This window comes from Dermacentor variabilis, chromosome 11, assembly GCF_050947875.1.
Source record: "Dermacentor variabilis isolate Ectoservices chromosome 11, ASM5094787v1, whole genome shotgun sequence".
Taxonomy (NCBI): domain Eukaryota; kingdom Metazoa; phylum Arthropoda; class Arachnida; order Ixodida; family Ixodidae; genus Dermacentor; species Dermacentor variabilis.
The window spans coordinates 11,544,792-11,571,815 of NC_134578.1; the positions used below are offsets into that span (position 1 = coordinate 11,544,792).

The 27,024-nt window shown below is 46.0% G+C and overlaps 1 protein-coding gene and 1 pseudogene across 12 annotated transcripts; one reads left to right on the top strand and one right to left on the bottom strand.

Annotated features, from left to right (window-relative positions):
* Positions 1-4,556: 4,556 nt before the first annotated feature.
* Positions 4,557-12,342, bottom strand: LOC142564581 (uncharacterized). 12 transcript variants are annotated; one of them, XR_012824610.1, is made up of 5 exons: positions 12,200-12,342; positions 11,971-12,046; positions 8,789-8,941; positions 5,767-6,045; positions 4,557-4,690 (listed from the first exon to the last, which is right to left on the bottom strand). XR_012824610.1 is itself a non-coding variant. In XM_075675635.1 (4 exons), exons 1-4 carry the CDS (start codon positions 12,245-12,247, stop codon positions 4,572-4,574), a joined length of 396 nt encoding a protein of 131 aa, XP_075531750.1. In that variant the 5' UTR covers positions 12,248-12,342; the 3' UTR covers positions 4,557-4,571. The 12 variants fall into 12 exon arrangements, 2 of the variants coding, with proteins under 2 accessions (XP_075531750.1, XP_075531751.1); XR_012824609.1 differs by having other exon boundaries at positions 5,378-6,045; XR_012824611.1 differs by lacking the exon at positions 8,789-8,941 and having other exon boundaries at positions 5,378-6,045.
* Positions 12,343-15,482: 3,140 nt separating this feature from the next.
* On the top strand, positions 15,483-19,088 carry LOC142564925 (uncharacterized; annotated as a pseudogene).
* The last annotated feature ends 7,936 nt before the right edge of the window (positions 19,089-27,024 follow it).

Genomic DNA, 27,024 nt, shown 5'->3' on the forward strand with positions numbered 1-27,024 from the left:
CTCTCGTGTTGTGCTACGTGAATTAAATCATTCGTTTCCTGCCTGCACGAACGTTTGCATCTCGAGTGGATTTCGAGCACACCGTATAATAATGTGCAGTTCCGTCGTGCTTCGCAGCACTATACACAAGCACTGCCGTAAAGCTAGTGGCAAAAGTACGATGTCATGAAACCAGATCAATGCATATACCACGCTCTTTTGGTGCGCTGCGTGAATGGAAACATTGCTTGCCTGCCTGCACAAACGTTTGCATCTCGAGTTAATATCAAACAAACCATATAATATGTGCAGTTTTGTCGAGCGCTTCACCGCACTGCATGCAAGCATTGCCGTAAAGCCTGTAGTATAACTAGGGTTTCATGAAGTCAAATTAATGCGCAAACCTCGCACTTGTGGTGTACAACGTAAACAAAGAATTCGTTGCCATGTCTCCGCAGTAGTTGGTCACGTTGATTTGTGTGAGCATATAGGTTCATGTGCCCCATCTACCTCTGTGATGAGAAAATAAGCAAGAATATATCAGCTGCTATGTGTCGATGCATATGCTTTTTATTACAAAGTGTAGGAGCAGTACATCTTACTGCATGAGTAAACCACTCATGGAAACAGTACGTTCCTTGAACATTGTAGCTATTTAATAGCCTAGGAAGCGCGCTATATTGGAAGTTGCAATTTCTTTTCTGTTTGCAAAATTCAATAACTCGATGCTTTTTCTAAAAGCAAAAAATTATAAATTTCGCAATGATACGTATGCTGCGTCAGTAAGTAGGCAGCACATAATTAGGCTAAACCAGAGGAATATCTGCAGGTAGGGATTTATACAAATGTACAAAGTATTTAAAAAAAATGTTTTCTCAAATGTTTTCAGTGTGGAGTAAGGAGTTGCATATGCGTCCAACGCTGATTTCCAGCGCTTAATTTTTGTTGAACCTTGATGTAACAAAGACCTAACACTCAGCACTCTACTTTGTTACATTAAAATTTTTTTTTTACAATGGAACACTGCATTCTACTATACGTGCCGCTCATACGCCCCAAAATTTTGGCCCCTCTAAGGAAGTCACTGTTTTAAGTCACTGTTCTCTAAGTTTCGTCAGAAACTTAGATAACGCTACTTCCAACACTCGTGAAACCAGCAGCCACATCGGCTTGCCGCCTTTACACCGACCGCAAATTACCTTAAAAAATGTGGCACGCGCGGGCCGTGTATATGCACTCTGCTGCGCGCGGACAGCCATATGCACGGGCACGGCCGGGCAAGAGACGTCGCGCGCTCTCCTACCCTAGCGCGCGCTAGGGTAGGAGAGGGTTTATGCGCGCTGTCCACGGGACATGGACAGCGCACATAAAGCTGCCATCCTTCTCGGCTCACCCTCGCACCCTTTCATTCGCAACTAACCCCAGCATGTGGGATGCAACGGGGCACTATAATTTTTGTCACACTTGGACTTTAAACCAAACATCAGGGCGATGGCGAAAATTCGCTTGGGGTGTCCAAAAATTGCTATCGCAATAATACACTATGGAGAAAGGTATTATGGAAATTATCTGTGGATGGGTCGAAACCCCTTAATTTCCCAAACACGCACCCATCCACTGGCACGCTGCACACATGGATCCCGCGCGGCACGCTGCATCATTAAGGCGTATCGTTCTTCTCTAGCTCTATGATCATTTCTGCAGTAGTCACTTGTCGAGAAGCTTAATTTCCAACCTATGCGCAAGTGTCGTACCTGAATTTCGAAAGTACACGGACCATATATATGTTGGCAAAATAATCGGAACTCCCTATCTAGACTCGCCAAAATTATACTTAGCTGCTCACTTGAACTCATAAGAATATACTACGCAGCCGAGCTCACTCGGGCTCAAACTCGCCAAAATACTGCTCAGCTGGGCTCACTCAGACTCATCGGATGATCTGAGGGAGTTGACTAATCAGTGAGTTTGCCAGCGTATGATGTGTGCTGAACCACAAACCTGGCTTTCTTGAATAAAAACAATTGGTCGCTGCAGCATATGGGTGCACACAAGTGTAATTCAGAGAGTGCGGCATTGTAAAGGCTGCCACAGTTACCATGCCATGCTTCAGCTCATTTCAATCATGTCAAATGCAATACCCCTGCCAGCTTTTAGTCAGTCGATCAAATGTGATTGCTATTTATCTCATCACAACACCTCATTTTCCTGCCTAAGGCTTTGGGTGAATTTTCCTTGGCATCCATTTTGTTACTCTAACAGGTTACCAGTTATCTGTTGCCTATACGAAATTTGAAGTTGTGCACATGTCATGTGAACTCCATGCCAAACTCGTAGTACTGCATGCATTTTTGCAGTTAGGTCTAGAGTTACAGAATCGCATGTGGGAGTTACTTTAGTTAGCAACTGTAGCTTTGAAAGAAACATGTGCATGAGAGGGTGTTTAAGTGTTACCTGTCAAGACTGGGAGCACCAAGGCAACTTGTGCAGTAAAGGCATGGGCAGTACGAGCCCACAAATTTTACTAAGTGTGGCTGAGGTGATGCGTCCAGACTTCACTATGAAGAGAGCCAAATAAAAGGTTGCCTATCCATCATACCTATTCTGGAGCCTTTTCTTGAGCTTTTCTAAACCATTAAGCTCAGCGTGTACACTTTATCACAGCATAATTATTACATGTGATATAAAACATTGTATTGTGCAGTTTCTCCAACTCTTCGTGAAGGCATCTATCCATAGATTAAACAGGAACAGGCTCAATGTTGACATATCTCCACAGTAGCATCTCTAGGACCTGGTACTGTCACAATGCATCACACACACTATTTAAGTGAACTAAAAGTGAAGCTCTTCGTTAACATTGACTAAAAGTGTATCTTTCTATAGCAAAATGATCATGCATAAATCTGTATGTCACGACAGAACACTTCATCGTTTCTCACAGACTTTAGTTTACGATTGTTTTCAGCATCAGGAAAATTGTGCAGTGGGCTAGTTGGTTCGACATACTTAACGCTGTTGTGCAGAGCGACGAAGGGACAGGACTTGAGCGAGAAAACAACACACGACACCTGAGCACAAACTATCAACTGGTGATTATCACAAGACAATGATTCTGCTGAAAAGTAGGAACCAAAGGAAAAGAGAAGTCGTGGAAGCATACAACATCAAGATGTACCTCAGGGCTCATGTGTCAGTGTGCCGTCTATTTCAATCAGCAATAAACAGACTAGCATAATCGCTGAAAATAGGTAGGTAGACTGGGAAGAAGACTCCTGTGCATGCATGTAGGCTTTATGTACGCTTCATTTGCAGAAAAGTAAACCAGTTTATAGTTTGTGCTCAGGTGTCGTGTTGTTTTCTCGCTCAAATCCTGACCCTTCATCGCTCTGCGCAACAGTGTTAAGTTTTCAGGTTGTTCGCTATGTGATGTAGGAAGGGTAAAATTGATGGGAAATCCCAATATTCTCAGGCATATCGGGAAAAATATGGCCCAAGTCAAGTGTAATTTTAGGCTCCACTGTCCCCTTTTATAGGGCAAATAGTAATAGTTTGAATTCTATGGACGCTGGTTGCTTTTTCTGACATAACCTAGGCGGTGCTCAGCTCTCAGTTGAAAGGAACAGGTAAACAGGAGGACTTGCCACATAAGTAGGAGGTAGCACTCCAGACTTAAGCTTAATATACTGCGTGCTTCCACAGCCCTAGGGGGCTAGTCTGCAAGTGTTGACTAAGTGGACTGTCCATTCCAGTACACGCTGAATGAATAGAGCACAAGAGCCCACGGTGACGATTGCTGCTTGCTCTACCAACTTAGAGCGCTACCTAATCAGTGTGTGCTGAAATAGTCCACTTAGTGGATCCTTACAGAATCCTTCCCTAGACTGATGTTTCTGTTGGTAGGTTGCAAGTATTGCACTTTCTCTCCTTTCATGTGGGCAGTTCCCACATATGGATGTAATTTAACATATTGTATTCATATTGCCTTTGGTCTATAAATTTCTAATTCATGCTTATAACCAGGCCTACGAGCTCTTGTCCTACATATTTATATAGCCTTCTCATTTCTGCATCAACACTGCACATATTTTTAGCAAATTGGAGTCATTCTCTATAATACCCTCAAGCACTTGAAGTAGACACTGCCATAACCCTAAGGGAGGGGGGACAGTAACGCAAAAACCTTATTGGGCTTGTAGTGCTGCTGAAGGATGCACACATACCATTTATGCTAAAATTCTCATCAGACATTCCAAAGTTTGTACGAGTTCGACTTTGGCTGGCTAAACTGAATGATTCATACTGAAGGCAATTCTTGCAACACTTGGTCAAACTGAATGAAACTGGACAGCACAATTAGCTGTGTTCATCTACCATTTATACGACTGCTGCCCCAAGCATTTTGCCTGTTACTTTGCCTTTCGTTTCTGTACTATCAAGTTCAAGTACACATGTACTTTATCACTCTACAAGTAAAATGGCTTCAAGGCTTTTGCTGGGCATTCAACAGTCACTATTTATTCCTATAAACCTTCCTGCATGTGAAGGCAAAAGAAATTTTATTAATTCATGCTGGAAGTATAAAAAGACAGTTATTTGCACAGAAAATGTTTATTTTGAGCACCGAGGTTCTTGCTGATGTAGATATGGTGCTGGCTCCCTCCTTGCCCGAAGCATGTGCTTGCTGTACACAGCACCAGATGATGGCTTCCTAGGTCAAAAGATCAAATTGAAATAAGAGGCATTTTGTTTAGCTCCGGAAAGAGAAAGCAGGATTGAGACATTAACATGTATAAAAAATACTTGCCTAAAGAAAAATTAATACACAAGCAAATTCACTAAAGAGGTTCACTTTCAAGAGCAAAAGTATGGTTACGATGAAAATTACAAGGAAGCTTCACTGCTCATTGAGGTTTCGGTTCAGTAGTTGTTGAGCCACGAGGGTTAGCATGCTACATCTTGCATATTATGTTTTGTAGAACAATATTGCACTTTGAACAATGTAGTGCCTATTTAAATGAACTGACAAGGAACGCTGAAACGCCAGGCTAGTTTGGTCTGCACAAGATATGATACAGACACTGTACTGCATTCATTTAGTGTTTTTGTCACTGATCTCATGCACAAAGGTCATTCACACCTATCCTACATGAAATGCAGTTACTTCTTTGAAGCTTCATCTAGTCCTTGAATTTGCTGCATGCTTATGTCTAAGGAAGTTTGTTTGGTTCCTGTTAATGTAGTACATCTAAGCAACTGCTATCAAATGCCCATAGTGTTCCCTTGCATGTACAAAACATTTTTGGCCCTTTCAATGCACAATACTCATTACATTTGACACTTGGGGCTCGTGCAAGGCGCCATTTAGTATTATATACTTGTCCACATCTGATAATACCTTCATAGCTGGGTCATTCCCATGCCAAATGCCTTGGTTATTACTGTGACCATCTCACACTTTTCCTTTAGAATCTTCTTGTCCACTTTTAAGGAAGCATCCCACGACACAATGTCTCCATCCTAGTGGTGCTATGGAGTTAACTTATGTGCTAGTTGTAGCAGATGATGTCAACTGAAGGCCACTGAAGATAAAACTCTCTGCGAGAATTCCTTTTGCACAAAAAATGCAAACAATACAGAATAGTCAAAATGTAGTTATCTGGCAAGACTGGCTGCATCCACCATCTTTGTTTGGTGCAATTCTGAGGTGGCTCCCTGTTACAAGACGCTTGGCGATTATTGCCATGTGACTGTTCGGGACTCTATAAAACACAAGAATTGCCTTACTCCGGCCTTTCTCTTTGTGCAGCGGCCAACGTTATTATTCGTCCAATCGCACCGTGTACTGTTCGTGTGTCCATAGACTAAATTCTTCACCACATTGCTTTTGCGGTATTTCGTGAGTGACCCATGAACTCATCTTGGGGTGGGACTTCTTATCTTTGGCGTTCGCTTCTATCTCTTGTCGTCAGCACCTCACACAACTGGATGCCACTGGCAGTTCTCTTCCTAACCTCGAAGAACGCATTTGTCTCATCACCTCTTCCGATTGCGTTCTTTGGCCACCTAGAGAAGAGATTATAGGTGTCAACTCCTGTAACATTGTGGATGGCGGCGTATTCATTCTACCCTATGACCATACCCTATCTCGAGCAATTCTGATTACCCCTGGCCTTATTCGCTTCTCTGAGGGGTCTGCATTGCTTACTGCAATAAACCAAATCGAACCCCAACTGTTGCCTCGTGGGTCAACTGTCACTTGAGCTGTTGACACTCATGTCGTTGCAATTGTCACGAAGACAGCTCAGTGTGTTCTTGCGTCTATTACTGTGCGCTGAACAAAATCGTGCGCAAAGATGTTTACCCCGTGTCACGGATGGATGATGCACTAGATTCACTCCACGGTGCTGAATATATTTCTAGCCTTGACTTTAGACCAGGCTACTGGCAAATACCGACGTCCAAATCCGACAAAGCAAAAACGACATTTGCTACCCCTGATGGGCTCTACGAGTTCAGTGCGATGCCTTTTGGACTCTGCAATGTGCCTGCCACATTCGAACGCATGATCGATAAGTCTTGTGTGGCTTGAAATGGAAAACCTGTCTGTGCTATCTCGACGACATTGTGTTTTCAACCATGTTCTCACAACATTTGCAACATCTTGATGAAGTCCTTGCCTGTCATGCAAATGCTGGTTTGCAGCTCAGCACACGCACACGTGCGCATGCACACACACACACGCACACACACACAAATGCAGTTTGGCCAGCAAGGCCATCAAAGTTCTGGGGCACATAGTCAGCAAAGAAGGTATTCAACCGGACCCCGAGAAGCTTACTGCCATCCTCGAATTTTGTGTCCACTGCGTCAAAAAGACATGCACAGTTTTCCTGGACTTGCTTCTTCCGACACTTCATATGCAACTTCGTTACGTTTACGTCCCCGCTCCATCAACTCCTCGCCAGTAATGCGCCCTTTGTTTCGTCCGACGAATGTGAACATGCTTTCCTGCTTTTGCAACATGCCCCGACGTCAGACCCAGTACTGTGCCACTTTGATCCGACCGCGCCCACCATCTTTCACACCGACGCTAGCAGTCAGTCTCGGTGCCATTCTACTGCAATGTGACAACACATTCCGCGACCGAGTAATTGCTTATGCTAGTCGTGCACTAACCAGTGCAGAAAATTACTACACCATAACCAAGCAGGAGTGCCTTGCTGTTGGGCAGTGCAAAAATTTCACCCATGTCTTCATGGCCGCCATTTCACAGTCGTTACCGACCATAACACACTGTGCTGGCTTTCATCGCTAAAGAATTTATCAGGTCACCTGGGTTGCTGTGTGCTTCACCTACAGGAGTACGATTTCAATGTCACCTACAGGGCTGCAAAGAAGCATCAAGACACCAATGTTCTCTCTTGCTACCCTCTGCCGAATCATGACGATTCACCATAACCTCTCCATGATTGTGTACGTCCCGAGTCCTCTTCATCGGCTTTATCCATTGTAACCCTCGAATGGCTAAGACACGACAGCCCATCTGTCCTTGTGTCCCACTAACGCGTCGACCCATACTGCTGAACTATTCTCCAACGCATGGAAGATTCTTCGTCGCCTCCAAATGCCAGACTTCGTCGACAACTTAATCAATTCAAGCTGCACAATGGGGTTTTACATCGTAACATTTATCAGATCGATGGCAACAAATGGGTCCCGGTCATACCATGTTCTCTGCAATGTGAGGTGCTTGAAGCCTTTCACGATCATGCGACGACTGGTCATCTAGGCTACCACAAGACTTACAACAGAATATGAAGTCGCTGCTCCTGGCCTGGCCCATCTTCAGCCGTTGCGAAGTATGTTGCACCCTGCGTTCATTGTCAAAGCAAACCCAACAGCTCCTTCTGGCTCTTTACAACCTCTGCATTGTCCCGCTTCGCCTTTTGAAGTAGTTGGAATAGACTTGTACGGTCCTCTTCCCATGACCTTACATGGAAATTGTTGGATTGCAATGGCCATAGACCAACACGCTATGCGGAGACAGCATCTCTACCATCCGGGACTGCTGCTGAAATCGCCAATTTCTTTCTATACAACATTATCTTACACTGCAGCGCTCCGCGCGTTCTCCTCAGTGACCGCAGCAGTCTTCCTCTCTTCTATCCTTACGGAAGTTCTGTGCGCCTCTAACACAATTTGCAAGACGACTTCCAGTTACCATCCGCAGACCAAAAAGGTTGACGGAGTGTTTTCACCATACCCTCTCTGACATGATTGCGATGTACGTACATTCACCCTGGCCACACGAACGGGGATGCAATCCTGCCGTTCATGACATTCGCCTATAACATGGCTACGCAACGTACACTGGCTTTTAACATTTTTGCTTCATCTATGGCTGTTCACCAAGTTTCATTCTTGATGTATCATTCCTTTCGACTCCTGTACCCCCATCAGTTCCTTTCTTGGAACAGTTTGTGTCTCGCCTCGCAGAGTGCAGACGCCTCGCCCCGCTTAACACCGGCGTCTCCCAGGACGCTCGCAAGTTTCGTTATGACTGGACCCACTGTGCTGTGACTTTTTCTCCTGGTGACGAAGTTCTTTGGACTCCTGTGTGCATTCCTGGCTTATGCAAAAAATTTCTCGTGTTTTATTCGACTTTCCACGGTCATTGAGCAGACATCAACTGTCAATTACCATGTCTCGCTTGTTAGAACGCCACCCGATTCCCGTTGCTGTGGCACAGAGATAGTGCATGTCTCCCGCTTAAAATCAAATACTTGACGCATATTATAGTACTTACGCGCTGCCAGGCGGCCGCTTCCACAGCGAGAGAGAATTAGCATGGGCACAACACATGCCTGACTTTCAACTTCATCATCTGCACATCTTTTCCATCTGCATATATCATCACCAGCAGCACAGTTTAATCCTCGAGGTAGCAGTCCGAGCTTGGCTGGAATAAAGCAGTTCCTTACGATACACACACACATATATATATATATATATATATATATATATATATATATATATATATATATATATATTTCTTGCACTTCAAGAAACTTCGCTTGACCTCGAAGACTTGAGCACTGAAGTGACGGCGCTAAGTATATACAAGACCTCATAGTAGGAGACAGTTCAATTTCACAGCCTGAGTCCCCTTGCTGGTGTAATCTTCCTCCGTGTAATTGTCGCATCCTTGGCTATCACTAACACTGCTTCGCCTTTCTGGAAAACTGCAGCCTCTCTTATTTTTCTGCTAGTCCGAGCATAAGTGCTGCCGCACATGACTGCTGTTGATTCTGATTTCGAGTGAATCTGGCTTGGCTTCATTACGGTTACTGAGTGAATTATAGAGAGAGAGAAATAGAAGAGAGGAAAGGCAGAGAGGTTAACCAGACACATGTCCGTTTTTCTACCCTGCACTGGGGAAAGGGGTATAGGGATGAAGAGAGAGAGTGTTCCACAGCTATCATGCACTAAGATTAAAAAAAAAACAGTTCCGTTACTCGAAGAAAACCTAGTGCATATTGTTTCCAGTAAAGTGGAGTAGTAGCCAGTAATTCTTTCGTTACTGAGATTTAATTTGGTAATTACAATTATCTAACTCGAGAAGTACTCTCATAATTTTCAAAGTGTCAATGAGGCATTTGTTGGCATCCCAAAATGACATCTAACTGCAGTGTTTTCAGCCACATACTAATTGCGTACAATTTTACCGACTGGAAAATAACCTCACGAACTATGAAAAACACCATGTGAGTGAACTCTCACCCGCATCATAAAGCAGTGCCCTCAAATAAGCTGATTGAAAGTAACTGCATTGCCTATCGCGAACCCGAAGAGACAGCGCACCACCTTGATAATGGTACGGAAGGAGCCCCAACAGCAGGTTTCGCAGCTTCGCAGCTACTCTTTTCTCTCTACGTCACACTTATTATCTCTCTCTCAAGGCCGACTGATAAATGATAACAAAAGCACCTTGATAACGCAGCCAAAGTGCAGCTCTGACCACACACGAAATGTGAAGAGCAATGTAATAGGCACAGAATGTTTCAAAATCCAGACTTTGCTCGCACCGCATCGAAAGAGTGCGGGCGAAGTTATATTTCACACCAGAAACTTGCTTCGGACCAAAGCCAATATAAAGTGAGCGTCTTATTTTTCATGAAAGTGTATACGTGCTGCAAAAACAGGTTCGTGTCAACAAATAAAAGCGAAATAAACACACTGGAAAGCGACCAACTTGCAGAGAAAAGGCAAAACCAATGCGTTCACGAAATTAAATATACCGCTTCTATGAGCCGAACTGGCAATCAGAATGTCGGCGCACACACACACACAGACAAAAAAAAACTGTGTGCTCTTACTATCTATTAATTCATAAGCCCCGTTGAACATCAGCCTAGCGGACGTGTTCAAATAGGTCTCCTTTTGCAGCTACGCAGTACTGTCTATTTTATCACACCTTTAGTGGCTTTCTTGATGACCGATGCCGGAATTCTATGGCAGACATCCATTATCCTTACCTTGAACTAATCTGACATTCGTCTAATCTGACGTCCGGCACAATCTTTCACATAACCCCAAAGAAAGAAACTTAACGGAGAGAGGTCAGGTGACCTAGCCGGCCTATTTACAGGTTCGTGCCTTCCAATCTATTTGAAAAGTAGCACCCAACCAGTTTCGTGCTCGGCTGCTGCTGCATGCAGGTGGCCCATCTTGCTGATACAGCAAAAGTGGAAGATGTGACAGCGGGACTTTGCTGAGAAACTCATCAACCACTCCTTCAAGGATATTGTTCACATAACGCTGTCCAGTCAGTGCGTGATTGAAGATGGTACTGATTATTGCACTGGCGTAAATTCCAAACCACACATTGAGCAACCACTGGTACTGGCGCCGATTGCGCTGTACTTAATGTAGATTGGAGTCCCTCCAATAGTCTGCGTGAATGACAATGAATGTATATATGATGGCACCTACACTGTTCTTTTGCGCAAACTCATCATGCCACAGGTTCTTAGTGTCAAGATGTAAAACTTACCAGACCCAGCTTGTCAGTTAACAATATACACTATAGAATTAACGTCTAAGGTTATCACTAAGAGGAGTGCTAAAACCCCTTAATGCTTACATTAGGACCAGAATTCACAAGTGGCTGTATTATCAACTTGTAAGCGCTGAGAGGGTTCCTGAAGCACTGTTGAGCACATGAACATAACTTCCAGCCGGGATATACACGTGCGATGGGAGACAATGTCACACTCTTAAAAGTCACTCGTTACAAAGCAATACACAACACCCTTTCTCACAAAACCTTATAACACTAGTAAAATTTGTTGGCCACGTTTCGATTTATCCTACTTTGAAGCAAGCACATAAAGAGAACATCCCAGTCTTCATCCACGATTAAATCACCAGTATTGAATGGACCCACCATAAGGGTTATTTGGCAACGGCATGTGTATGTCCATGCTTGTATCGTTTATTGATTGTCCCGCTCTAGTAGAATGGACGACCACGCAGCCTGATCATGCACTTTGTAATGAAGCTTCTTTCTAGAAAATCACAAATACCGACCGCATACACAACCTTTGTCACATCTGCACAGAGCACTCGAGCGTTACGCTGCGGAGAAAGGTTACCAGAGAATGGCTGTTGACAGCGCAGCGATATTGCTATGTAAAGGCTCATATTACTATGTAAACGAACGCTGTTTCCCGCGCGTGCAATGACGCCGCAAAGCACTCATTTAGCGACTTCATTCACTACCGCCCTTAGTCGGCGGACGGCAGACCTGAACCATGTGTCAGGAATGTGCGTTTACATTGCGAGATAAATGATGAATACTCTTTATTTTCTCTAAACAAGTGCGCGCACATGACGCACTTGGGTCATCTGCCATTTACACATTCTGCCGTGTAGCAGCACCGTAACCAGGTAATGTTACGTTTAAGTGATTGTGAAAAAGGCTCTTACCAGTACAATGTAGCACTGGCTGATCGGTGCGGCGGTCCGCGGGATGCGTCACAAGGAAAATAAGCTGGTAAGGAACCTGGAAATGAAGTATCAGGCAGCCGAAAGCGTAGGTTTGCATAGTAGAGGCACATCGAATGGAAAAGTGAAGTACTTACGATAGCTTACGCTAGCACAAGCCCCAAAAAATAAACGATCCACATCTTTGTCCAGTTGTTTGAGCGTAGCTCACCTTTGAGCTTGCCATTCTGGCGCCAAAAACCAAAGACGGATGTGACATCACGGACGCGAAAAACAAAGAATAAATGCGACATCCCGGACGTGACGTTTGGGTGAACCTAACGCCTGCGTTCCGTCGACCGGGTGAACGCAGACACTTTCTTGGCAAGTACCGTTCCGTCTGTCACAATGATTCATTTTCTACTAGAACAGCACGTGAAAAGCTGTTTTAGCTTTATTATTACGCGAAAACATATTTTGTTTAACTATGAGAACTTGTTATTGTGTGTACGACTACATGTTACGTAAAATGTATCAGCGGGCCGCTAAAGTTGGAGGACAGACGACAAGGTTCGCGCTCGCTTTGAAACAGTTGGTCGTCTCTTCTTGCTTTTCTTCGCTTGGTCATGCATCGTGGGTGAGTAAAGATGTAATATGCGTGAATGGGAACATTTTATGAAGATTTTACTTTGAGAACGCGTTATTTGCGTAGCCATATCCACGTTTTAGACGAAGCCTCTTACAACACCAGCCAACACGAGCCTCGCAGACACATATACCGTCATTCCCATGACGGCACGGTGCCCCCTTAAGAAACTCCCTTAGACGGTGGCGCCAGATTACCCTCTAGGTGTTATAATGAGAAACTCTATGGGCCTCTCCCTGCGATCTCCAATTACCCCTGTCCTGCGCCAACCGATTCGAACTAGCACCCGCAAATTTCCTAATGTCACTTGAAAGAGCGTAGGTAGGGCGTGTTGGTTCATAACTGAGGTTTTTTAGCGCACGAAAAGGGACGAAGGACAGTGGCAAGACGCGGACACAGCGCTGTGTCCGCGTCTTGCCACTGTCCTTCGTCCCTTTTCGTGCGCTAAAAAACCTCAGTTCCTAATGTCGTAGCACCACCTAGTCTTCTGCCGTCCTCTATTGCGCTTCCCCTCTCTCGGTACCCATTCTGTCACCCTATTGGTCCAACAGTTATCTAATCTACGCATTACATAATTTTCCTGGTGCCATTTTTTTCTCTTAATGTCTATTAGAATATTGTCTATACCTGTTTGCTCTCTGATCCAAACCGTCTCTTTCTGTCTCTTAAAGTTATGCCTAGCATTCTTCGTTCCATCGCTCTTTGCGCGGTCCTTAACTTGTTTTAAAGCTTCTTTGTTAGTCTCCAAGTCTCTGCCCCATATGTCAGCACTGGTAAAATGCACAGATTGTATACTTTCCGTAATATCCTGTGTCGACTTCCAGTTTCGGTTTCGAATCGTTTACGTCAGGGCGTCACTCTGCGCCTATGGTCTGCGCCAAATGCTGTAAGTACCAACGTTACTAGATTACCTCTTTCAGTTTGCAAACTCCGGCGCCGCAGGTGTCGCCCTTCGATGTTCCGCCGAGCGAGGGCGCGCTCGTGGGGTGGCATAGGGGTGGCAAAGCCATAGGGGTGGCAAAAAAGCCACCCCTATGGCTGGCTTTTTTGGACATCAAGGGAGCCTATGACAGTGTACTTCAAGAGGGCTTGTGGGGCATTCTGGAAACTTTAGGAGTGCAAGATGGAGTAACCAATTTCTTAAAAGATATCTATAAAGGTAACCGGGTGATTATACAATGGGAAAAGCAGGTTTCGGAGCCTGTGATGATTCGGCGGGGGCTTAGGCAGGGGTGCCCATTGTCACCTCTGATGTTTATGCTGTACCTACAAGGTCTAGAGGCCAAAATACAGCAAAGCGGACTCGGCTTCAACCTATCATTTCTCAAGCAAGGAAAATTGATTGAACAGTCATTACCAGGACTGATGTACGCGGATGATATTGTATTAATGGCTGACAATGCAGAAGATCTGCAGGAATTAATGGACATATGTGGTACAGAAGGAGACAGGTTAGGCTTGAAGTTTAGCAAAGAAAAATCAGCAGTCATGATTTTTAATGATAACAGTTGCGGCGAGCATAAGATACAGGAGGCCACGCTGGAGATAGTCGATAAATACAAGTACCTTGGGGTGTGGATAAATAATGGCATTGAGTATCTGACAGAGTACGAAAAATATCTAATGACTAAAGGTAACAGAAGTGCAGCGATTATGAAGAGTAGGGCACTGTGGAACTACAATAGGTACGAGGTAGTACGAGGGATATGGAAGGGGGTAATGGTACCAGGCCTGACTTTTGCCAATGCAGTTCTATGTATTAGAACAGAGACCCGGCAACAGTTGGAAATTAGGCAACGTGGTGTGGGTAGGCTCGCTCTGGGAGCACATGGCAAGACACCAAATCTTGGAGTGCAGGGGGATCTGGGATGGTCTTCTTTCGAGGGCAGAGAGGCTAGTAGCAAGATAGCATTTGAGGAGCGATTGAGAAAAATGGTGGAAATTCGGTGGGCTAGGAAGGTTTTCAGTTACTTATACACGAGGAATGTTGACACGAGGTGGAGGAAGCGAACTAGAAAATTGACAAGCAAATACTTGGGCAGTAGCGGGGGAACAAGTAAGGAATCATCTGTCAAGAAAAAGGTTAAGGAGGCAGAGAGGGGTATGTGGAGTACAGAGATGCAAACCAAATCGGCATTGGAGACATACAGGACGTTTAAGCAAGAAATAGCCAAAGAAAATATTTACGATAGCTCTAAGGGAAGCTCATTGTTGTTCGAAGCCAGGACAGGTGTACTGAGGACTAAAACGTACCGAGCCAGATACCAGGAGATAGATTTGGTGTGCGAGGCGTGTAGAGAGGAGGAGGAAACGGCGGAACACCTTATACTTGCTTGTAAACAACTTCACCCTGCAGTTGAATCTAACGGGGAACTATTCGAAGCCTTGGGTTTTAAAGACAGTGAAAGTAGAATAGACTTTGAACAGGTAGAAATAACTAAACGGAGGCTATGTGATTGGTGGACAATATCAACGCAAAAGTAAAGGAGTAAATACATAGGTATGCATGCATATAGAACCATTAAAGGCTAGGTGGCGCGCGCCGCCGCCGCCCGATTCAAAGGGTTGAGCCACAATCATCCATCCATCCATCCGACCGGTCTCGTTGGGTCTGACGGCGGCGACGGCTGTTTCGGCGAGTGTCGGCGGTGCGTCTGTCTTCTTGCAACTTCTCTGGCGACGTCAACGCAGGCTTGGCCCCGTGCCGAGTGTTTCTTCGTTACCTTCAACTGTGTTGTGTAGTGACTATCCCTGTGAATGCCAACGAGATCTATCGACGCAGCTCGTGCGGCGTGTGCTCCCGCTGCAAGTTGTCACATTCGCGACCACGTGCGGCGTCCTTGCGCCCGAGCTGTGCGTCTTGCGGATTGTGCGACGTAGTTTGACTTGCTCACTTCAAATCAAGGCAAGAACAGCTTCTCAACAGAATGTGCGACTACGGTTGATCACCGTTGATTATCACAAGTGCATATATGTCGTGTCTGGCTGTGACGTGTCCTGAATCTGAGAAAACATGCCTCGTTGCTTTGTGACTGGTTGCCGAAGTGGCTACGATTCGACGAAATCCACGGCTGAAAAAAGACATTTTTTTAAGCCACCCGCTGACGAGGTCCGCCTTCAACAGTGGCGACGGGCTATACCCAGATCGGATAAGGAGCTATCCAGCTCATGCGCCGTTTGCGACCTCCACTTTCACGAGGAAGATATTGCGAAGGACTTCATTCACAAAGTTCATGGTGACGTAGTTGTCATACCGCGTGACAAGTGGGCTCTTAAGGAAGATGCCGTGCCGCGCATTTTTCCCAATTGCCCTAAATACTTGTCGAAGCCAGCGCGAAAACGCAAGGCTCCAACCGTGCGTGCACCGCCTCGGCCTAAGCGTCAGAAAGGGCAAAAAAAGAACGACAAAGAGGCTGCTACGTCGAACTTCTGCGTTTCCAGTGGTGACATTGACAGCAATGTTGTGCAGGAGAGCAACATACAGCTTTTCAATGAGTTGTGTGGCATGGCAGCAGCAGGCCAACGGTTGCAGGGTTGGTTACTTGAGGTGGTTGGCACTACAATCGTGGTGTACAAGCTGGTAATGAAAGAAGACCTTCCAGCAATCGACAGGGCTGTGTTAGTGTCGAGAGACATGACCGCCTCTGTCAGTGCCAAGGGGCAACGTGTGAAATCGGCTGTGTATGCTTCTGATGCGAGCATTGAACTGAAATCATGTGACGACGTAAAGTTGCTACTTTCTTGTATTGAAAGGCTGGATTTTTGTGAAGGTTGCCCTGCTGATAATTACCCCTGTATCTTGTCATCAGCTGTTGCCATTGAAAATGGTGAAACATGGCATCGCAAATCATGCACAATTCTGTCTCTAACTGCAACATGCCACGAATGCCGGAGTTTGCACAAGCTCTTTTCACGGCGTCGCAAGACAAGCAACAAGTTGAAATATAGGAGCATTAAAGTGAAGTCCCTGCGTCGAAAGGCATTAAGAGCAACTATGCAGAGAGAAAAGATGAAGAAAGAAGTAACCACCATGAAAAAAAAACTTCAGAATGTTACAGAAGAGAGAGTGGAACGTGCACTTGACATTCTTCCAGATAAACAGCAGCTCGCTTTCAGGACTGCTTTTCAGGCAGCAAAGGCAAAATCGAAAAATGGGAGGCGGTACACAGAAGAGTGGTTAATGACATTCCTTCTGCTGCAGATTTCAAGCCCAAAAGCTTACAAACTGTTATCTGATATGCAGCTTCTGCCACTTCCTACAAGAGCACGCCTTCGTCAGATTATTAGTGGCATTCCCTGCAGGTACGGTTTCAATGAGGTATCGCTGAAGAGTATCCGAGAGCATTTTCATGAGAAGAGCCGCCTCAGAAGGTGCGGTGTTCTATTGCTCGATGAGGTAAAGCTCAAGCAATCTGTTGCTTTCAGCAAAACCTCATACAAGATGGATGGCTTTGTTGATTATGGCGATGTGATGAATACCACCACAGACCAACTTGCTGACCACGCACTGGTGTTGATGTTTGTCCCGCTTTTTGAGAACTGGGTTCAACCCATAGCATCTTTTGCCACAAGAGGTGCGGCACCTGGACGGATCCTTGCACAGATCCTGTTAAGTGCTGTGCTGCAGCTTCACAAGCATAATGCTTCAGTGCTTGTTGTCGTAAGTGATGGAGCAGGTAATAACCGCTCAATGTGGACGAACCTGGGAATATCGGGAAACATGATATCGCCATGCAACAGCATCGAGCACCCCTGGGAGCCTTCACAGAAGATCTTCTTTATCTGTGACGTTCCACACATAGTCAAATGCATCAGAAATCATTTGAAAAAGCACACCTATGGAATGGTAAGAAGAAATATGTGCACTTAGTTGCAATGGAGCTCAGAAAACTGTTTGGTTTTTTTCAGGCTGGAGATCATCAGATCAACTTTGCACATTATGTTGCGCTGTATGAATCCGAAAAGAGCAAACATACGAGAGTTGTGCCAAAACTGACCAGAGCACATGTTGCCCTGGACAACCTACAGAAGATGAGCGTTCGACTTGCTACACAGGTACTGTGAAATACAACGCTTAGTATTTTCGGTTATTTTTTAACTAATTTATAAATGCACTTTTTTTTCAGCTATTCAGCCGTGGAACAGCTATTGGCATCCGCATATACAGAGAAGCCGGTGCTGAAGGCATGATGGGTTCTGAGGGAACAGAAGCATTCACCAAATTGCTTAATGACCTGTTTGATGCTTTGAACATAAAGCTACCTGAAAGAGGCATTAAAAGGCACTCAAAGGAAATACAGGCAAGCCAAAGTTTCTTTTCATGCATATTGATGCTTATTTACTGACATTTTACCTCATTCTTTCAGGTCATCAAAGACTTCTTGGAAATGTTGAATCTCACAGAAAAGAACGCCGTGGAGAAAGGTCTCAAGCTCTTTGCGTCTCAACTGACCACGGAGTCCTTGCGTGTTACTTTGTTGTCAACGCTTGACATCATCGAGTTCTTACTGGATCAGGGTGCACACTATGTTTTGACGGCAAAGTTGAACCAGGACCCCCTTGAGGTGATAATGTGATTGGTGCTGCTTTATGAGTGTTGAAGTGATGAAGTTGCTTGTGGCTTAACAAACCATGTATCTTTTCCAGCACCACTTCGGACTTGTCCGTTCCTTCGGAGGGGATGAATCTCACCCTACTGTGGTCAATTTCACCCAAATATTCCGCCTTCTGAGTTTGTACGCACCGATAAAAACTGCTTTGCGTGGGAGTGTGCAAGGTGTGCCAGGGAATGTGCTTGTCAGTGTACAGGACACACTGAGGAGGACGAGAGAGTTTTACCGCGCCAAACATGCATCCTTGCGTGAACGCATAGAAGCAAAGCTACTGGAGATGACGACAGAAACAGCCAGGAACCCTGGAGAGCAGGACGACGATCACTCCTACTTCAAAGGGGAAGTGGACGATGCTATTGTCTACTACTTGAGTGGATATGTTGTGCACAAATTTGAAAAGCACACATCATGCCTTCTGTGCTTAGAAGACATAAGCAGTCCAGTGCCCGTTGTTTGCCGTGATGTATATCTGACAGCTTATAGAAGTTTCAAGGAAGGCTGCATGAAACATCCTACAGCTAAGTTGTTGAGTGTGATGAAACTTGTCAATGATGTAGTTTCTGTCACATTAGATGAGGCTGGTGCCTGCGAAAACATTTTCTGGAAGGTACTAGAACAGCTCGATAAGTGCAGCCTTGCTCGCTTGGGCTGTGCAGATCACATACCAGCATTCACATGCCAGATATTGAACTTTGTCATTGTGACAAGGATGCACTTTTTCTCCAGAGATTTTAACCATCGGTTACAAAGCAAGGAAAAGGTGGCTATAGCAAACAAAAAAGCGCGTCTCTTGTAACTGGCTCTTGGAAAATGGTTCCCAGTTGATTTTTATTGCATTGATTCAATAAATTGTTTTCAATTTGGCTTTTGTTCTCGTCATTCTTAGCGTTTTATAGTCTTAAGAACGGCGAGCTTTCACTGAAGTAGTTGAGTATCTTGCATTTAACAAACGCGTATCCTAGCATTAAGTGTTCTGGAAAAAAGGGTGGTTCTAAGCTTTAGGTTTCAGTATATTCGGCGGCATCAGATACCTATTTTACGTGGCTCACCGCTAACATGTGATTTTATGCACAACTGAATTAAATAGAACAGGAAACCGATGAATCCTCACAGCTCAATAGGTAGGAGTCCCGCGCAGCAGTAACTAGGTTCAGGCATCTCAGTAGCACCACTGCCGGGTGGCATCGCTCTAATGGCTCAAACGATATTCTAGTAGCGAAGTGGAAATAACGTTTGCTCACTATCTCGAAAATAACTACCATTACACATAACTAACCGCGTAAATTGCGATGAACGCAGCGCGCAGGCTCCGTAACGATGATGCGACCGGGCCAATGCTGTCAGAAGCGCCATCTCGCGAGCGGGAACCGAAGGGGGCCACATTTGCCGCCGCATCCCGGCGGAGTTTGCAAACTGAAAGAAGTAATCTAGTAACGGTGGTAAGTACACCTGTTACGTTCACGACCTACTGGAACTCCAGCCCTTGTTAGATACGGGACCTTTCCCTGAGCCTCCTTCGAGTTCACCAGACCACATCGAATCGCGTCACACCTAATTAAGGAGCGCAGAAGCACATCTACCACGTTCCCGAGGCGCAGCACGTCCAAACAAGTTGGCGTCCCCCACCTTATGCGCCTTTATGTGGAGCTATTGTACCACTGCTTGACTCTTCCTGAACATGTAGCGGGAGCCTGACGCGGTTACAGGTAACCTGGGTCCCCAGGAAAGCTGCTTTGCAGCTCTGAAAGGTCGCTCGAAGACAACCCGTCTCTCCCCATCCGCCTATTGTGACGGCGCTTGCAAGCTGCGAGGCAACGACAGCCGTAATGCACCGTGAAGCCCTGGGAGCAATCCCCCCCCCCCCGTCCGCCTTTGTGACAGCAGTTGCAGACCAGGAAGGCAATACCGCAGACAAGTAATCCCAAGGAGCGACCCTCTGCGCCGGGTGTGACTTACATTCGCACGGGCGCCTACCATTGGCCGAAAATGACGCCACCTGAGCGGGCTCGCCGATTGGCCGAACGTGACGTGACTTCGAGACACCGAAGGGGTTAAAAGCCAGAGACCGGGAGCAGCAAGAGACCAATCCTTCATTCATCCCTTCGAGCTTCTTGCCAAGGGCCGCAGCGTCCGAGTTACTGCCGGCCCGTAATGAATTTATGACTGTTAATTTCTTTGTAATCTCACTGTAAATAATGTAAATAAACCTCCAGTTTTCATCTCAAAGTCCTCCTCAACCTCGGCCAACTCCCGCACCCAACGGCAAGGTCCAAAATCTGGGGGACAGCAATTTGGGATTGTCCTCCAGATCCTAACACCCTGCACAGCTATCCGGTTTCTATGGGAGCCACTTGCACCCACTCTCGTTCAACCATTGGCCGTTGGTCTCGCTTTTATAAGCTGGTAAGAGATCGGGCTGCATTAGAACACGCACCTATAAAGCAAGACATAAGAAGGAAGAAGAAGCATGTGCTTGGTGCGGTAAAGCTAGTGAAACGACGGAGCATGTTTTATTACAATTTGAAGACGTCTACCCAGCGGTCGATTTAGGCACCACTGGCCTCCTTGAAGCCCTTGGGTTCAGCGGGAGCAGTGGTAAAGCAAACATGTCCGCAATAGACATTAGTAAGAGGCGATTGGAGGATTGATGGAAGAAAAGTAGGGAAACGACGAAGGGCGTCAAGGAGGCCAGTGGTGCCTAAATCGACCGCTGGGTAGACGTCTTCAAATTCTAATAAAACATTCTCCGTCGTTTCCCTAGCTTTACCGCAGCAAGCACATGCTTCACCTTCCTTCTTATATCTCGCTTCATAGGTGCGTGTTCTAAGGCATCCCGATCTTGCTTCGAAAAGTAATGAGCTTCCCTTTGAGTTATCATAAATGGTTTCTTTCCTGATTTCGTTTTTTTCCTCTTAAGTAGTTGGTCTCATGGCAGGTTTCTTTTCTATTGCCGCCACCCATGAGATTATTTCAGCCTCTCTGACTTTCCGCATGACCTCCTTTGTTGCTGCGTTGCCCACCCTACAGGCCGCATACTTGCTGGTAAGCTTCCTAGTTCTTTTCCTCCAGTGTGAATCAATGTCTTTCCTGTACAGATACCTGAACACACTCCCAGCCCATTCGCTTTCTTTCATATTCCTCAGCCGTTCTTCATACTCAATTTTACTGTGAGCTTCCCTCACTTTAAAACTAGTTCAGCCCATATCACCCTGCACAGCTTCATTTGTAGTCTTCCCGTGAGCGTCCATTGCGAGGCGACCCACTGACCTTTGGTTCCTGTCGAGTCCTGATTGTACCCCTGATTTAAAGCAAACAACCGCATTTCCAAAAGTAAGTCCTGGAACCATTACACCTTTCCACATACCTCGGAGGACCTCGTGCCTATTGTATCCCCATAGCGCTCTGTGCTTCCATTATGGCTGCATTTCTCTTCCCCTTTACTGTTATGGTTTTTTCCTGTTTTTCCATGTATCTATTGCCTTCGTTTATCCATATACCAAGGTATTTATATTCTGTTACCCGAGGTATTTTTTGGCCCTGTATCTCCACTGTCTGTTCACTGTTTTCATTGAATACCCATAACACCTGATTTTCTAACACTAAATTTCAAACCTAAATTGTTGCCTTCCTGTCTAAAGATATTAGCCAGCCGTTGGAAATCACTTTGCTTGTTAGCTAGCAACACAATGTCGTCCGCAGAAAATAAACCTGGGAGTTGCTGCTCTACTACTGTACCCGCCTGTTTGTATGAGAGATTAAACCCGATATTACTTCCTTCTAGCGCCCTCTCCATCTTCACCATGTACATCATAAACAGCAGCGGGGATAAAGGGCACCCCTGCCTCAGTCCCTTGTTGATATGAACTTTCTCCTCGCTCCTCATCCCTTCCCATTCAACGCAAGCGGTATTTTCTAGGTAAATCTCTCTCAAAAGCTCTAGACAATCGTTACCTAAGCCTTTCCCTTCCAGAATACCCCACAAAATGTTGCAGTCTACGTTGTCCTAGGCTCCTGTAATGTCTAAAAAGGACACATACAACGGTCTGCTTTCCGTTTTTGATATTTCAATACACTGTGTAAGAACAAACAAGTTATCATCCATACGCCAACCTATTCTGAAGCCATTCTGAAGCTCTCCCAAAATGTCATTATTCTCTGCCCATGCTTGAAGCTTTATTTGGATTGCCTGCATTGCTAGCCTGTATCTTACCGATGTAATGGCCAACGGTCTATACGAGTGAATTCTGTCTTTCTCCCTCTTACCTTTATAAATTAAATTAATTCTACTTTGTCGCCAACTGTCTGGTATTCGTCTATATTTTAAAGTTTTTTCCACTGCTTTCACCAGAGCTTCCTTACTTTTTGGTCCTAGTTCATTTATCAGCCTAACGGGAACATCGTCTAGCCCTGTGGCTGTGCGCTTAGGAATTTTCTCTTCCGCTTTCTTCCAGTTTAAATTTGTCAGCACCAGCTCCTTTTCCACTTGGGTCTCTTTCATGCTCTTTTTTTCTTCAACTACAACCTCGTCATTGCCTTGGGAAGATTCGGCTGTTGCTTTTTGGGATGTAATTTATTGCCGCTTCTCCTTCCAGTCTGTTTTCATCTTCATCTGCGCCGGCGTTGAGCGCCGTATGCGGGGCAAAATTCAACTAGCGGGTGGTACGCCTCTCCCATCTCTCGTTCGCACCGCCTTGATTTCCTCTTGACTGCGCGTGTTTGGGCACGTTTCGTACCGCGCGCGGTGTGTGCCTACGTGTGTGTGCGTGGATGTTTTATTCGAAAGACGATGTACAGTCTGTTTCACACTTAGGGGAAAACTCGGAGCGCATTGCATCGCGATGCGGCAGCAGCTCGCGCAGGCGCAGGTGCTCGATGGGCGGCGTCTTGAACGGCGTCGTCTGCTACGGCGGTGCGTGCTGGCCGCATTGTCGGGAAGCGTTCTACTGTCACTTGCAGTGCGCCGATCTCATCGTTACTGCGTGAAATGATCCGGTCTTCTTTACTAAGCGTTGTGCGACGCCCACTGATACGCCTCGAAGGTAAGTTCATCCCTGAAAGGTGCCGGGCAGTCATAGACGACGTACTGATTCCATACATTTCTGGAAGGCGACTATATTCTAACACGATAGGCCGCCGATCCACACTGCTCGTGTTCTGAAAGAACGGCTGGAATAGCGCGCCGTCACTCTCTTGGAGTGGCCGCTTCAATCCCCGGGCGCCAACATCATTTAAAATGTCTGGGGCTCGTTGAAAGTATCGCTGGCGCACCATCCCCTCTATCAGTCGCCCGAGGATAGGCTTCGATCCACCATCGTCAGCGACTGAGACTTGATGCAAATGAACACATCCCTGATCAAGTCACTCTACACTTCACTGCCTTCCAGGATGAGCGCTGTCATCGCTGCCGCGGGGGACATGACGAGATACCAACTGAAGTTCGGACCGTGACGTGTCCAATTCCCCGCCGGCGGGCAGGGTCTGTCTGGTGTAGTGAATGATTGTGGAGAAAAATCACTTCCAGCTCATTGTTCAAACCTAGAACATTCCTTTATTAGTGTCTGTTTGTTTCATCGTGTTCGACCCCCATAGTTATCATTGTTGAGTGCTTTGTTTTGCTTTCGAGTCAAACAAAGACTGAGCACGTTGCGCGCACATCTTGGTGCGTCTTGTCGCTGCGTATTACGGTAGCACACGCAGTGAAGAAATGTGCGTGCACACGCTCAGTACTCGGCCTTTCGAAGGAACAAACGAAGCATGTTGTCAAAAGAAGTTTGTGGAACTCCATTATCGCCAAAGAAGGCTCAGAGTTTGGCGTCGCACAACGTTTAGCAAAGAATATCAGCTCAGTTACCGCAGTAACGATGAAATCGGTGCACTGCCTCTGACAGTAGCACGCCTCCCGACAATGCGGCCAGCGCGCGCAGCCGTAGCAGACGACGCAGATTACGACTCCGCGCCTCGAGCGTCTGCGCCTGCTCGAGCTGCCGCCGCCGCCATGACTCCTGTGCTTGCCGCATCGCGATGCAATGCGTTCCGAGTTTTCCCCTAAGTGTGAAACAGACTGTACATGCTTCTATTTGCCCTAAGTGTGAAACAGACTGTACACGCTTCTATTTGCCTTTAAGAAGATCGGTACGCATGACGATTATTTTTATGGCTGCAATGTGGCGAAAGGGCAGCGTCTGTTTAGCCATGCAAGTGACGCTGAGCAGGTAATTGGAAACGACATCGTATGTGCCGCCGGAAAAATCGTCGGCACATACGACGCGTGTTAGCTACAGTCCTTTTTGCAGTTGCTCACAAGGCTCGTCGCACCACAAATTATGGCGGAAAATCTCAGCAATGGCGGCCCAGCGCAACGTCACGCATCGTCAATATGACGTTTACGAAACAGCCCTTCCAGTGACGCTCCCCACAGCATATTCCTTCAGCCAATCAGCAAGCTGGCATGGCGCATATCTTGGATCGCCACTACATATTCGCAAAATTGCAGGTGCATTGCACTGGCTTCTGTACGCTACCGCTCACTTTCTTTTCGAAGCGCTGACGTCGCAGTATAGCTGCCATGGGCCAAAAAAAGAAGTGTTAGTCGATAAAAGTTGCAGCTCCATGTCACGTTTCGTCATCTTGATGAAAACTCAAAATTGAATTTCGCAAAACTTACTTTTTCCGGCACAGATTTCAAGGCACGTGAGCTCTCCACAGCCAATCAGAGAATCAACATGGCGGATAATGGCGGCCGTGCAGCCGCCATGCGTGTCGAGAATAGCGCCCCTTCTGGGAGTTCTGTTTGTAAGCATGAAAAGATGGACCTTGGGCCAGCTTTCGTCTAGCCCACACTGTGCTCCCAACGCGGCCGCGTGGCAGCTGTAGCAACTTGGCAAGCTCTCCCGTAGCGTTACGGCGGCGTTTCGTGACCAGAAAAGCATTGAAGGACACTGCTGTGACTCAAATATAAAGGGTGCTTCCGCGAACACTTTCAAAATTATTTAAAGGTTGCCTGTGGAAGATAGCTCAATTCTAGCTGATGAGCTGGTCTACTCGAAGCGGCGGACAATACTTGCACAAGAAATTGAGATGCAGAATGCACCAATTAACAAGAAATCACTAATTAACATTTTAGCTAATTATCTTATGACCCATATTGCGATTTACAAATTCTAGCCGTGGAGTTCGCAAGGCGGATACAATTGGAACGAATTCTCAGGACGACGCCAGTTTCGAGATATAAATTCTCAAACATTTACTTGCGTGCTTCAATGCATGAAACGACGTTTTGTTAACAAATTAACTGCAACGCCAATGCATTTCTCCGTAAAGTTCGGGAATTTATGTATCGAAACTGGCGTCATCCTGAAAATTCGTTCCAAGTGGATCCGCCTTGAGAACTCCACGGCTAGAATTTGTAAATTGCAATATGGGCCATAATGTAATCTGTTAAAAACTTAATTAGTGCACTTTTATTAATTACAATTCTGCATTAAATTTTTTTGTACAAATTTGTCCGCCGCTTTCAGTAGACCAGCTCATGAACTACGATTCTGATATCTGCGACAGGCAACATTTAAAGGATTTTGAAAGTGTTCGCAGAAACACCCTGTATATACGGGGCAAAAGGGTAAAAAAAAAAATCCTTGATCGCGTCCGCGCTATTTCCGCCGGCCAACAGCACGCGACGGCTGCGCCCCTTCGCGTTCCGGAACATGCAAAAAACGTTCCCCAGAATTGCGCAATAACTGGTAGCGCGGCTGCAATGCCATGTTGTTTACACCATTGCCGCCAACTCCTCTCTGCTCCAATCGTGGTGAGGGAAACGGTGGCAGGAAGTGACGCCACCAAGCGCGCCGACGTACGCGAGTCGGAGACAGGCGAAGCCCACCACGTGACAGTCTAGCTTGCTTGCTTTGTTTACTCGTTATTTCTTTACTATTGGCGCAACCATTGGAGGAATGATCGCACGGTAAGGGCGGATCGTTGCGGTCGCCTTGGGGTTCTCACACTCCAGTTGCATCGGTCGCTGTTCCAGTCAGAACTGTGAATGAGGGGTGAGAGCACGACTGCCGATGGCTCACGGGACTGCAAAACGATCGTTATTACTGCAGCCCAAAGGACGAATACTAAGGGCCCGAAGAAACGACAGGACAGCCCGCTGACCAGCAAGTGTGGCTTTACTGACCGGAACAAAGCCTTTTTTTATAGGCATCATGAGGTCCTGTCGCGCACGCTCGTCGATGTGACATATCGTTGCCCTAATCCTGCGATAAATATGCAGAATAATAAAACTACACTTGCCAACAAGCGCGTTGTGCCGCCGTTTCCCTGTCTTCTTTAGTCTTCGTCATTTGCTTTGCAGAAAGAAAGAAGTCGCCCTATTTACCGTTGTGTCTGACTAATGGAAAAAAGTGACACATTATGAAGCCTATAGGTTACTTTTTTTTTCGTACAAGATACTGCGGGCCCATGCGGGCCCAAGCAGGAGAGGGTAAAATTACAAAAAAATAGTCATACAAGAATCCAAGGAAAACAATCAAAACGCTCACATCTCTGTTGCCAAATTAACACGTAAAAATTATTTAGAAGAATTGAGTCAATGTTGTTTAACAATGGTAATGGTAGAGCGTTCCTTTCTTCTATACTACGGGGGAAAAAGGGAAACTTGAAAGCATTCGATTTTGTTTGATACGGAGTTAAGGATTCAGAGTACCCGCCGCGGTTGCTCAGTGGCTATGGTGTTAGGCTGCTGAGCACGAGGCCGCGGGATCGAATCCCGGCCACGGCGGCCGCATTTCGATGGGGGCG